This window comes from Rhincodon typus, chromosome 3 (assembly GCF_021869965.1).
Source record: "Rhincodon typus isolate 14 chromosome 3, sRhiTyp1.1, whole genome shotgun sequence".
Lineage (NCBI taxonomy): Eukaryota > Metazoa > Chordata > Chondrichthyes > Orectolobiformes > Rhincodontidae > Rhincodon > Rhincodon typus.
The window spans coordinates 90581936-90596174 of record NC_063334.1 but is presented as its reverse complement, the minus strand read 5'-3'; the positions used below and the strand labels follow the sequence as shown (position 1 = coordinate 90596174).

General features: G+C 39.9%; 1 protein-coding gene across 2 annotated transcripts in view; it reads right to left on the bottom strand.

Moving 5' to 3' along the window:
• Window positions 1–3806: 3806 nt before the first annotated feature.
• Window positions 3807–14239, bottom strand: part of hapln1b (hyaluronan and proteoglycan link protein 1b) — a 101451-nt gene continuing 91018 nt past the window's right edge. For both annotated transcript variants that reach the window (XM_048594965.1, XM_048594964.1), the window contains exon 5: window positions 3807–6279. In XM_048594965.1, the coding sequence (XP_048450922.1) occupies window positions 5993–6279 (287 nt within the window). In that variant the 3' untranslated portion in view covers window positions 3807–5992. The remainder of the gene's footprint in view (window positions 6280–14239) is intronic.

Genomic DNA, 14239 nt, shown 5'->3' with positions numbered 1-14239 from the left:
GTGCGAGTTAGGTGGATTAGCCATGAGAAACGCAGGAGTTACAGGGATAGGGTAGGAGTGTGGGTCTGGATAGGATGATCTTTGGAGGGTTGGTGTGGACTCCATAGGCTGAAGGGCCTGCTTCCACACTGTAGGGATTCTATGAATCCACAAAAACAATTGCTTCTATATTTTTTAAGAACAATCTTCTCCAGACTTGTACTTGTGGCTTTTATGCCTTTTCTTTTAGCTATGTGAACCAATGCACTGGTTATAGTAAGAGATTTTGATTTGTCTGATTATATAATTGTTACATTTCTTCTTACCAGCATTTTGTTATCTCATTCAGTGATAAAATCTCTACATAGTCAAAGATGAATACAGGGGATTGCCAATTTAAGTATTCCATATTGGGAACGTTAGAATGACACAAACATTTTGAAAGTAGTTAATCATATTGTTCCTTTGCCTGCAGTTTTACCACATAGCTATCCTGGGTTCTTATACAGCTAATGTACCTCAGAAATAATAGAAATTTCTCTGTAAATTCATTTAAGCAAATTGAGACTGAAGCCAGTAAAGTAATTGAACTGTATAGCACAATTGAAGTTGAAATACTGACTGTATATTCTGAAATCAAACGTGTTTTTATATCTTAAAACTGATTACAAAGGGCTGGAAAAAGATGGTCACTCAAAGAATACCTCACTACTTTTGTGAAACCCACTCCCCTATCTTAAGAGGGATCAAAAGGAACCTTTCAGAGTGATTTGATAGTAATACTTTTTCTTGAAATTAACTCAAAAGAATTTTATGAATTGAATGGATTTTATCAAGTACAAGACACAAGCTGTCTCAAACTCTCAAGGTGTGAAATGCACAATACAAGTAACTGAACTAACCATCCATCGTAGTTAGAAAAGAATTTTGGATATGTAACAGGTCAAATGATGAGACAACTTTTTTGTCTGGTTTTGAAAGCAACAAGAATTTTTTTTGCACGTAGAGTTCCACTATAAAGTCATTGAAACAGAGTCAGCTGAGCAGCCAAGTCATAAACAGCAATTCCTTGAAAGTGGGAAATGGACTCTCCTTAACCTGCTCCAACTTCAGTATCACTTGAGAACGAACATCATGAAATTTAACAAAAAGCATTGAAGTTTTTTGAGAATTTATTGCTTTACAGGACCTTCACTTTGACTAAAGCATCAGCTCATCCATGAACGCCTGCCACAAAAAAGACTGAGATAATCATAAAGTCGCAATTGCATTATTTTACTTGAACCTGTACCTAGTCTTTGTGTGCATGAGGCGAGCGAGTGAGACATCATATTTTAAATATCTGGGGTAGATATGTTATGCCAAATGAACATGCATTGTTTTAATATGCTGAAAATGCTTGCAGGTGGAATTATTTAATTGGGACAATCATTCTGAGGGGATTAAACATACATGCATTATACATAAACTCCAAGCTGACTACATGCAATAAAAGGGAATACATAAATTCTGTCTGTGATACTACTAAAGGAAGCTGTATACCAAGTAATATCACCCACTGCATCCAGCTTTTCCATGCAGCCAGATAAAAATAAGTATGGTAAAAACTAATTTTTCCATTACAGACAGTGAACAGCATCAACAGCATCTTCAAACCCTGGTATACCATTCACAAGTTCTGCTTGAGACAAAATTCATCTACTTGATAAGTTCCTTATTTTTTCTCCCTAAACAGATCTCACTCTTCCCAGAGCAAACAAAAATCACCTTCTGCAGTACCTTCCTAACTGACATTCTTGCTATCAAAAATCAGGATGGTCTGAATTCTAAACCACACCCGCCATGACCGCATTGTGTGATGTGATTCAAGACCTCACTTCTCATTCAGCAAGATGTTGCTCCTCAGCACAAAAAAACTCCCTCTCTCTTCAACATTGTTTCATTCCCTGATGCAACAAATTCACTTCAGTGGATCTTGAATTGTTGCATAACTGTTCTGGTCATGCCAAAAAATGGGACAATAACCTTTATTTCCAAAAAGAAACTATAACTCACTGGCCTTCCGAGGCCCATTCAATTCTATTTTTAATAAGGCCTTGAAATATATACCCATCAGTCCTACTTGAAATAGGCAGGCACCTAATTAAATATTTAACTTTGGATCTTACTCTAGTTGTAAAGATCATATGCAATTTCTTAGGTGCTGCTGTGCATCATGCTCGTTATGGCCCAACGTAAATCTTCCAGTCTGCTGTTTTATAAGTCGTCCCCCAGAATTTCCTCCCCTATTCTACTTCAAACGCAAACTTTATCTTGGTTTCATGAAGGAATGGTCAGATTTCCTGCCCTCCCCCAATTGGAGAGCTCCTTTCAGGGCTCATTAATCTCTGGTGATGTTAAGCAGATGAGGTTTAACCATGAAAAGGCCACAGTCCAGTTGATATTCACCTTTGTTGAAACACTCTCAACGAGTTTGATTCAGTATTCAGGATACTCATGTTAACCTGGACAACTAATAAACTAACAAAATGTCAGAACAGCTTTGTATGTAACCATATCACAGCATTTGATATTAATACTTTTCTATCACAAAAAGAATCAGCTTAAAATAGTAGATAATCAGATAAAAGCCGGAAAATATATTGACGCATGAAAAATTGACACATGATGTATCCTTTGGAATACAATAGAGGCACAAATGACAAACATTGTATCATAACACATTTGTAATCATGTTAGGCAATATGTAAAAATTCACCCAGTGGGACGACATCATGTAACACTTAGTTCTTTATAAACCAGTGCACCCTGATCTCACAATGATGAACAATTAAATAACGTTTTCCTTTGAAGAAGATTAGATAAGTTTATGTTTGCTGAACTGTTGTCAGTTCATGTTAAAGGATCTAAACATATGAATCTATGGTGAAGTTTGCACCATAGTTTAGACATTGAACAAGGCTCCGTTAGCTGAACGATAATTGATCTATTCCTCCATTAAATCGGTAATGTCTTTCCAAGAGAATAAATAAATGTAATACAGAATTGTGTTAAAACTACTCCAAATTCTTATTCTCATTCAATGTTCACTCCTACTCCAACTAGCTGTTCTGGTGAACAGAATTTACAGCCTCCAGGTAAGGCCTGAAATAGGTAGTTTTTCCAGTCTGGAAATGTCAATTACATTAGAACTGAGTTGTAAATGAGTGGTGGTGGTGACACATTTGAATGAGCGAAACTATTATCATTTTACAATGTCAAAACCAAAAAGCAAACAGCAATCTAAAATCAAAAAGCAATTGAATAGAGATTGTTAAACTGGAAGTACATCATGCTCATAACTAATGTTCAATTAAAAAAAAACTTATAAACTGAGTATGATTACTCGGTTGTGACTTCCAAAAATTGATTGTTTGTTGTGATAAATGGATTTTTGATCTGGCTATCACAACCATTAAATAGAGTTTTTATTGTTTTATTGTTAATGATGAATGAACCCATTATATTTACTTACTATGCAATTGGGGCTGAAAACATTTTGGATAAATGTTTGCTTTGCAGATGATTGCTTGTTGAGATGGAACAGCTCTATTTGGTAACCTTTGACACATGGACAACGTGAGTGCTGCACAAAGCACACCGTGAACCCATGGTATTGCCAGCAGATAGATCTAACAGGAGCAAGGAAACTAAACCAACATTTTAAAAGACATCTGCACAATTTTGCCAATATGTGGCAAGTAACATTTGTGACGCACAAGTGCTAGGCAATGGATATCTTCAACAAGAGAGAATCCGACCATCACATTCAATGACATTACCACGACTGAATCCCCTACCATCAACATCCTAAGTATTACCATGCCCAGAAACTGAACTGGCCTATCCATGTAAATACTGTAGCTATAAAATTAAGTTAGGCACCAGGAATTATGCAATAAGAACCTCAGGTTCAGACTGCTGAAAACCTGTCCACTGTCTACAAGACATAAGTCATGAGTGCGATGGAATACTCTCCACTTGTCTGGATGGCTGCAGCCACAACAACATCCAAAAAGCTCAACATCCTTCAGGATAAAACAGTCCAATTAACTGACACTCCACCTAACACCATCAAAATTTACTCCCTCCACTGCCAATGCATAGTAGTAACGGTATGCACCAGCCACAAATGCACTGCAACAGTTCACAAAGGCTCATTGGACAGCACCTTCCAAATCCACAATGACTACTACTAAGAAGGATAAGGGCAGCAGATTCATGGGAGTACCATCATCTGCAAGTTTTTTGCCAAGCTAAACACCACGTTGGCTTGGAAATATATTGCTTATCATTTACAGTCCCGTGTCAAAATCCTGGAACTCCCTTCATGGCAGCACAGAGCATGTCCCTGCATCCCAAGTACCGCAGCAATTCCAGAAGGCAGTTGACCACCACCTTCCACAGGGCAAAAGGGACATGCAATAAATGCTGGCCTAGCCAGTCATGGTTACATTCCATGAATAAAATAAAGAAGAAGAAAACAAAAAGCATCTCTCACTTAACATAGTCACAGGTTCTGACACTGATACTGACACAGCATCTGTGCATGTGCAGGGAGGCTCCCCCTTTTAGTTGTGTCACAATTAAATACAGTCTTCTTAAATATAATGGTGACCTTCAGTAGATTTTGAAGACATGAAAAGGCCTAAGAAGATGTTGCATTTCTTCAGACAATTCATTATTCAGCACAATAACCAGACCTATTTGTTCAGAGAGAGAGATGTGTGCATCAAATAGTCCTGCTTGCCACAAAAATATGGAAATTAAGCTACAATAATATATTGAAAAAATGTATAAATAGACAAAACAAAATACATGTTTGGCTTGGCTTCATCATCTTTTTCTTGAACTAAACTGTGATAGCACCATTTTTTTTGGATTTACAAACTCAAACTTAGTTTTGCAGATTTTAAGATTTTGCTGAGGGTTCAATGAGGATTGTAGAATCCTGTAACCATTTTACATCACAATAATATAGTCATTCTTTTCCTTTATCCTCTTCTAGGGTTTTAGGATTTATTTAAAAGACTTGGAAAAGCTTATGTTCAGGTAACAAAAAAAAAAGCAGGTAAAATATTAGATTGTTAGAAAGTAAATGTTTTTCTTGTTCAAATTAGTATATTAGTACAACACAGTACAAAATACTGACTTTAAAATGTTACCAAATGTGGTGCAAAGCCACTGAACACCATTGGAAAAAGTGGTCCAATGTCAAAGCTTTTAAACTTTCTCTGAAATGATAATCACTATTGCAGGTCGGGGATAAAACTAGCAGATTCATCAAGTCTGGAAAATCACACAAATCTATGAAAATTAAAATGGTGCCGGGTTTTTCCAAATTGTTCACTATCTAATGGTTTTGCAAAAGTATGAAAATAAATGGTAGCCTAATCAAATACAATAATTACTTGACAAATAATAATATGCTGCAGGACTTTAGAGTCTAGCATCAAGTTTCTTCAATATTTTGTTCAATTGCTGGAGAGTCAGAAATGCAGTATAGTTCAGAAAGTTGAAAGGATGAATCTGAACGCTTGTATATTTGACATAAAAAATTGAAAGATTGCCTGAGAAATGCCCATTTTGCAAATGAATGGCCGTACAACTTTAAATAAGATCTGTTTATGGCATGTCCCACCCATTCCTGAATTTTCTATCTGTTAGATACAGCCAGAGCAATGTCCTTTCTAAATTTTTCTAACTGCTACTTTAAAAAGAAGCAAAATGGTGCTAATCCTTGGTATAGAGTCCTATAAAAATTATATTATTTTTAAGATTTAATGATTGTATGATACATTACTATAAAGAAAAAAATGTTTTGGCTTGTATGAAAATGGCATTGTACAGTAAGTAAAAATATTTTTATCACAGTTTTGGTAACATATTTTGAGTTCATATCATTGAAAGTACATCCTTCACATGTGCAGAATTAAAATAACACTTGTCTCCATCTAAGCTTTTATATGAATTATCAATTGCTTCTGAAGCAGTAGACACCATATAGCCGATGTTTCTTGTCTGGGAATCCAGCAAAGCGCACAGCTGCTTCACTTTCACTGCACCTCTTTCGGGGTCTGCTGATTGGATAACGAACACTGCCATCAGCTAGCCAGCCTGCGTCACAGCGGTCATAGCCCAGTAACTTCCAAGCTGCATACATCTGACCGACATTAGCAATCCTTGATCCATCTTTAATACAGGCTTGCACAGCCTCACCGTAGGTCAGCTTTTTAAAGTGAATCAGATAGTAGAAGCGCCCTAAGAAGAATTGACAAACGAAAAATTGATTAGAAGAATTCCAACTTAAGGAGTTAGTTATGGTGCAGCTTTCAAAAATTACACATTTTTACCTATTAAATGCTATTTAATTAGTAATCAGTAATTTTATCCAATTATTATAAAGTGACATTTTAGAAAATTTACAGAATAATTCTGATTGCATTATATTCTCAGAATGAAATATCTTTGGCTTGTTTTCGTTTGTGGTGTAAATATTGTTCTTCAGTTTTTGCAACAGTGAAGAAACTACTCCTGATACTTACATGAAATGGAATGATCTCACAAAACAGGGCTCAAAATAATTCTTTTTCATGGGCTCTTTGTGGGACAGAGTTTGAGATTGCTTTAATTAACAAAAAATGATTTATTGTAGGTTCAAAGTACAAGTATTTAATAATGTATATCTATGTATATTGTCTTGTATTCACGTGTCATATCCATTTTACCAAGAAAATCCTAAAATAATTCAACATAAAAGGTAATGTAACTGCATGTCTGTAACAGCTATTAAATGAGTTAGTGAGAATATAAAAGGAGCCACTTTAACAAAAACAGTAGCCTATGAAATCAAAAAGTCACACTTTTGCATTTGCTCCGAATTCTTCTAGGATTTTCTTTGTTAAATGGATATGACACACAAATACCAAAGGTAATATACATACATATACATCATTAAATACTTTTACATGGAATCTACAAATAGAATGTTTTTGTAAATTAGTTAAAAATCCTATATTGTTTCTAAAATGGGATCCTGGAAGAACCTGAATTGATGCAGTTAGCTTTGATTGATTTAGTACATGATAAATCAATTGAAAATCTGACAACTAATTAAGAATGCAATGAATTTCAAGCATTTTTTGGGTTAAATATCAAATAAACATTATTTGTTTAGCATCGTGCAGCCACACTCACATTTCATTCAGCCCATCTCCATCCACCATAAACATAGAAGCCTTTCTCCAAACCCATTCACTTAACTCAGCAGTCACAATTGTCACCCCTTCAATAGATCCCTTTTTTAAAAATTGCTGTTGGGATGTGGGTGTCACTGGCTAAGCCTATATTTATTGCCCATCCCTTATTGCCCAGATGACATTCAACAATCAATCACATGTACTGTAGATATGGACTCACATGTAGGCCAGACCAGGTGAAGATGGTAGATTTTATTCCTAAAAGGTATCAGTGAACTTTCCACAACTACAAACAGTAATTACAATTAGGCTGGCTTTTTAGTCCAGATTTTTACTAAATTCACATTTCACCATCTACCGTGGTTAGATTCAAATCCATGTCCCTGGAACATTAACCTGATTCTGAATTACAAGAGCATGCCACTGCCTCCCTTAAATCTAAATTATATTCCATGTAATATTAGACTGTACCACATTTTTGTTCTCTTAATGAAAGGTTCTGCAAAATTAGTTGTTGTCACTTGGTTGCATATTCAAAAGACTACAGTTTCTAACTGTCAAACGTAACTCTTGATGCAACAATCTTTTCAAATCCCATAACTAAGTTAAATTAAATAAATAAGCAGGGAACAAAACAGCACTCAAAGATGGGTTATAACTGTGTTTAAACAAGATAGGCTTATTCATAGCACTGGCCCAGTTCTACACTATTTCTATGCAATGCAATCTTATTACAAAGCTTCTGAAACACATTACCAACCTACCCTAAAAACTTACAATGTTTTGATCTTTAACTGGCACAAAGTGAGAGACTTGATGTTATTTAGTCCATTACACAACATTACAGCACCACAACTTGGTCTGCTGTTACTACAGCTCATGATCTCGGCCTGTCTTATTCAGTACCACGCTCTTCACTGGGTCACTCCATGACCATGACCATCTAGTTGGAAACTTGTAGATTTTAACATTTATAACATTCATTTCCAAATGGATGCTAAAATCACCATGGCACTTTCATGGAGTTCTCCCCAGCAAATATTTATTCCTCAACTAATAACACAAAATAAAACAGATTATCTCAAAATAAACAAAGATGCTAGATGTCACAAAGAAAAACAGAAATTCTGGAAAAAATACTCAGCAGGTTTGGCAGTATCTGTGAAGAGAAAGCCAAGTTAACATTTTGGGCCCAGTGACCCTTCTTCCGAATTGATTGTAGCTGGGAAAGTGTTGGTATATATGCTAAAGATGGGGTTGGGGGAGGGCGGAGGAGTAAATGATAGGTGGAGTTACAGCCCAAAGAAAGAGAAAATCAATTGGACAGACAAAAGACTTGGTCAAGGTCAGTGTGGGAAAATGAATAGCTGCTAATAGGGGCCATTGGTGGCTGACAATCGGTTATTTGTCATAGCAGCTCATGTGAGGACAAGGCCTGGTATGTGGGGATTGGCATAAGGACATGGGAGAAGGTATTCAAGCCCTAAAATTATTAAACTCAATACTGAATCCAGTAGACTGTAGGGTTTCCAAGTGGAAAATAAGGTGCTGTTCTTCCAGTTTGTGCTACACTTCGCTGGAGCGCTGGAGAACTGCAGCAAGTCCGGCCAGGGAACACGCGGGCGTATTGAAATGGCAGGCTCTGAGTCATTTCTGCAGACAGAATATAGGTGTTCTGCAAAGCCATCATCTAGTCTGTGATTCATCTCCCCAGTGTAGAGCAGACCACATTGTGAACAGAAAATGCAGTAGACTAGATTGAATGAAGTGCAGGTAATGCGCTGCTTCACCTGGAAGGCCTTGGAAACTGAAGAGGGATGAGGTAAACGGACAGGTGTTACACCTTCTATGGTTGCCGGGGAAGGTGCCGTGGAGGTGTGGGTGGGTGTTGGGAGTGAAGGAGAAGTGGACCAGGTTGTCCCGGAGGCAACAGCCCTTGCAAAAGGCTGACAGGGAGGGTGGGGAATATGTGTCTGGTGATGGTATCCCACTGGAAGTGGTGGAAATGATGGCTAATGATCCTATGGATGTGGATACTGGTGGGTTGGTGGGTAAGGCTGAGGGGGTCCCTATCGCTGTTGTGGGAAGGAAGAGAGTGGGTGAGGACCAAAGTGTGGGAGATGGGTAAGACCTGGTTGAGGGCCCTGTCAACCATGGTGGTGGGGTGATACTCAGTTGAGGAGGAAGGTGAACATTTTGGAGACCCCCTGTCGAAGTTGGCATCATTGGAACAGATGCAATGGAAATGGAAGAACTGGGAGAATGGAATTGAGTCTTTACAGGAAGCAGTGTGTTAGGATGTAAGATCGAGGTTACTGTGAGAGTCTTTGGGTTTATAGTGGAATTGGAAACAGAAATGTTGAGGAAGGGAAGGGAGGAGGCAGAGATAGACCAGGTGAAGGTGAGAGCGAGGTAGAAATTAGAAGCAAAATTGATAACCTTCTCCAATTCTGGATGAGAGATGAAACAGCACCGATGTTATCATCAAAGAGTTGTGAGGAGGGATCCAAGTAAGATGGAATGTTCCAAGTACCTCACAAAGAGACAGGCATAACTGGGCACCTGTAGGTACCCATGGCCACCCCTTTGATCTGAAGAAAGTGAGAGGATTTAAAGGAGAAGTTGTTCAAAGTGAGGATGAGCTCGGACGGGCAGAGGAGGGTGGTGCTGTATGGGGACGGTTCAGGCCTTTTCTCTGGGAAGAAGTGGAGAGCCCTGAGACTATCCTGATGGGGGATGGATGTGTGAAGGGTTATCCAGTCATTATCACACTGCTGCTTGTTGGACTGTGCTCTGCACAAATTTTGCTGCTGAATTTTGTACATTACAACAGTGATTATTTTTAAAAAGTATTTAAGTCCCTCATGCACTTTAGGATACCCAGAGATTGCGGAAGGCTCTTTGTTAATCAATGCTTTATTTATTTTCTTCTTTTAAAAACATTAGGAAGAATTAACTGTCCTGCCCCATCGTGAGATTGATGGCAGGGACACTTAAACATTGGTTGATGGCTCCACTACCTTCCTATCCTTCACCAATTATGTCCATGATGGTAAGGTGTGTGGACAGCCTCCCATTGTCACCACAATTGAGGATCTTAATGTGGAGTTGAAACCTCCTACTGATTACTACCAACCACTCCTCTCCACACCTTGACTGATGAGCCAGTGCCCTCCATGTTGGGCACCACTTGGAAGAAGCACTGAGTGTGCTAAGAGCACGGAATGTACTCTGGTAGGGGACTTGAACATCTATCGACAGGTGTGGCTCAGCAGCACCAATACTGATGGAGCTGGCCAGGTCTTAAAGGGCATAACTTCTAGACTTGGTCTACAGTAGGTGTTGAGACCACTAACTAGAGGTGAAGATTACCAAAAGGAGACAAAAATAAGTCAAAGTTTTTCATATTGCACACATCAGGAATATGATCAAGCAAGGAAGGGACACTAATTTATACAGCACAGAATTGGCCACGCGAATGGTTACTCAATCAATCAGCATTGTCTGCTCATACTAAATACACTGGTATCCTTTTCTTCAAGTTTGTTTCTTGCATCATAGACCTGATGAGTTTTAGATGGACAACTTTGTTTCTTTTCTCTTGTAAGCAATGTTTAAGTTCTGTACTACCAAGAGGAAAAATATCTACATCATTCTCACTTACCTCTGTCCATTCCCCCAAAGTCCGCAAAGGTAAGTCTTCAGCTGATTTCATTCAGGCTTAGTGATATCAAGGAGGACAAGAGCAACAGACACATGGGAATACCACTCATGTGCAAGTTCTCATCTAAACCACCCACCATCCTGACTTGGAAATATATCACTGGTCCTTCAGTGCTGCTGGGTCCAAATCTTGGAATTCCCTTCCAAGCAGCACCGTGGGTGGATCTATACCCCACAGACTTCAGTGCTCAAGAAGGTAGCTCACCTCCATCTTCGCCAGAGCAATTAGGCATGGATACTGAAGTCTCATCTTGTTGGAAACTGCTAGCTATCATTGGGACCGAGAGGCCATTGCTGGAGACTTAGATTGCAAAGCCAGCACAAGAGTAGTACCTGTCAGTAGGTCAGTGCTTTCTGGATGGAATCACAGGCCTGATGACAGTAGGTAATAGGAGTAGGGGATGAGGGGTATGGAGAGGTGCTTGCCTTTCACCAGACATCCCATTGCTCCCTATCCGTGGCCCCAGCTTGAGGCAAATAGTATCACCTCGCCTGCACCCACCACCATTGCACACAGGCTGCCCTGGTTTTCGCTGTTGCAAAAGGAGGTACTTTGCTTGCCTGCCAGGAAGACAGGCAAGAAGGATGAGGCCCCCAAGTGGCCATTCGTAAACACTTATAGGTAATGATTGTTGGCAAGTTTGGAGATGGCCCATGGACTTTGCCACAGCCATGCCCAGAGGATAAGGAAACAGATCAAAAATTGTTTTAATTGTTTTTTTTCTGTCATTCTGTGAAAGGCTACATTTACTGTTAAAATGAACATTGCTGGATTAAAACATGACCATTGCCAATCATATGTTACAAGTTGGTGACAATTTCTGGAAGGATTCTAATCAATGTTTACCCAGATAAAACTTGGACTTCATCCTTCGGGAAACTGTGGATACTGGAACTGTGTGGACATTGTCATCAAGGCAACATTTAAGGGTGGGAGACGCTGTGGGCTGAAATCCATGAGCTTTCGTTTTGGCTAAGTCTGAGTTGTGTTGAATTTTTTGGAGGGCTTGCCGTCTTGAGTTTTCACCTGTATCTTACCAAACTCTCCTCCTTAATTACCTACCTCACCCCTTTGGCATCTCTCTTCCAATTCCTGACCCACCTTACCATACACCACTCCTGGAAATACTCACTAGTCATCAGATATCCCAGAATTCACTGATGACATCTTTAAAAACCTGTTGTGCAGCTGAACAAACACTATTGCTCTACAGGTGCTCTGCACAATTCTTGACATTTATCCTGTACTTGGCTGATGGGGAAAGTGGTGTCCCACTTTGTTGATGGAGATCTGAAAATGATGCTGGATGGCGCAGTGCACAGGTGAGTCTTTGTCTTCCCTCAGGACAAGTAGTGGAGGCTATGTCACCAGACCATGCCAGCCTGGGGGTGCCTCTGGGTTAAAGCAGTCTCAGCTGTCTGGAGTAATACCCAATACTGTAGGAAGAATGTCAATGTCCTTCATCACTCTGTCAGGGTAGTTCTACCACCTTGTCTCCAAAATCAGACAGTCACTCTATCTCGACTACTGTATCCATCTCCCACCAAGGTTCATGCTCCACCCCTCACTAATACCTGCATATTTCCTACTCACACTCACCCACCCAAATCCCTGACACCACTAACCCTGAATGCCCTCTACACTGCCCACTCACTTAATCAGGAGCTTTTCGCACTCATACCAACAGGAACAGCTGTGCCACTTAATTTAGTCTCTCAAAAGACCTGGCTCTCTTTCTTTCCTTATGGAAGACATCACAAAATAGGGCAGAAATTGTTCAGATGGGTGGAGTGCTGCCCATCATTCAGCTCCTCACCCTTTGTGAGAGAGGATCCTGACTCTGACTGCCCTGGGTAGGCCCTGTACTGGTATTGGAGGCTGACCCAGACTTACTGTGTCAGGAGCCTCTGACCAAAGGCTGTCACCCTTTACTCAACAGAGGCTGGCTTCACAACCATGACAAAACTTCCTGGCTTTGTGTCTGCACTAAATGGCATAGCAAGACAGCAGTAATATCAGCCTGGCACCTCTGGCTGAGGAGACAAAAAGTTAAAGCAAGGCAACAATGCCATGAGCATCCAGGTAGGCTCAGAGTGAGTGAGCTCTATGATAACAAGTGAAGAGCTGGGTGCATGTCACTGATGGTGTGCCCTTGCCCAATGATAGTTGCTGGTTTAGCCAGAGGTACAGCCATGCAGAAGGATCATGTAAGTGGGTTGAGGGTGTACCATAAGGGTTTTTAGGTGCTGACACATGTCAGATGTCAAAGTCCACAGTGCGTGTGGCCGGTGTTCTGAGTAGTTGGTGCCCAGTTTCCAACATGAGGTCGTTTAGACTCAGCAGTGAATTAAATCCACCAAGTGCTCATTTTGGTTTCCTTGTTGAGTTTTCCTGACAACAAGAAAGTTTGACGAGTTTGGTAAGACGGGAGGCTGAATGTTAAGGAAGTCAGTCAGGCTGTTAACAAAGCGTTTAACAAGTAATAATTACTGCCTCATAAGGCCCACACCATGCTGCTCATGAAAAGCATAAAAGCTGGCCTGAGTTGTTTCCGATGTTTAGGTGGACCTTGCTGCATTTGTCACCCGATTCTGTCGCACATCTCACCACAGGTCACGTCGTTCAGATCCCTGTAAGATTTTGCCTTATGTCTCCAGTAGACTGTAAGTATAAAGGGGAGCTACTGAAACTCATTTTGCCTGCACTGGTGCTAATGGCTTACAATTATTTTATATTTGTCCATGGTATGTGGGATTTGCTGACTAGGAGACCACTCTTTGCTCGTCTCTTATTGCCCTGAAGGCAGTTAAGAGTCAACCGCACTGCTGTGGGCTTGGGGTCACACATAGGCCAGACTCCCTTCCCTGAAAGACATCAGTAAACCTGACCTTTTTTTTCACAATCAACATTGGATACATGTTTGCCATTTGGCCAGGTTTTATTCCATATTTTTAAAATTTAATTCAATTTTCAGCGATGTAGGATTCAAATCCTAAGTGTCAACCTGGGTTTCTGGATTCCTAGTCCAATGTTATCTCACTGGGCCGTTGCCTCCTGCATCTCATCAATGGGAACAGGATCATTGACAGCCGAGTGCCTTTTATTTGGGGAGATGCAAATAATCATAACTATCTTCTAAATTAAATGTGAGAACTCAAGTGCGGAAGCTATAAATGCAATTGTTAAATTAAAAGTGATTCCTTCATGGATTTGTCACGTGACCAACCACTATCTCCCCCCTTACCCCCCAACCCCACTACCACCACACTCAAACCACCCAACTTGCCATTGGAGATGT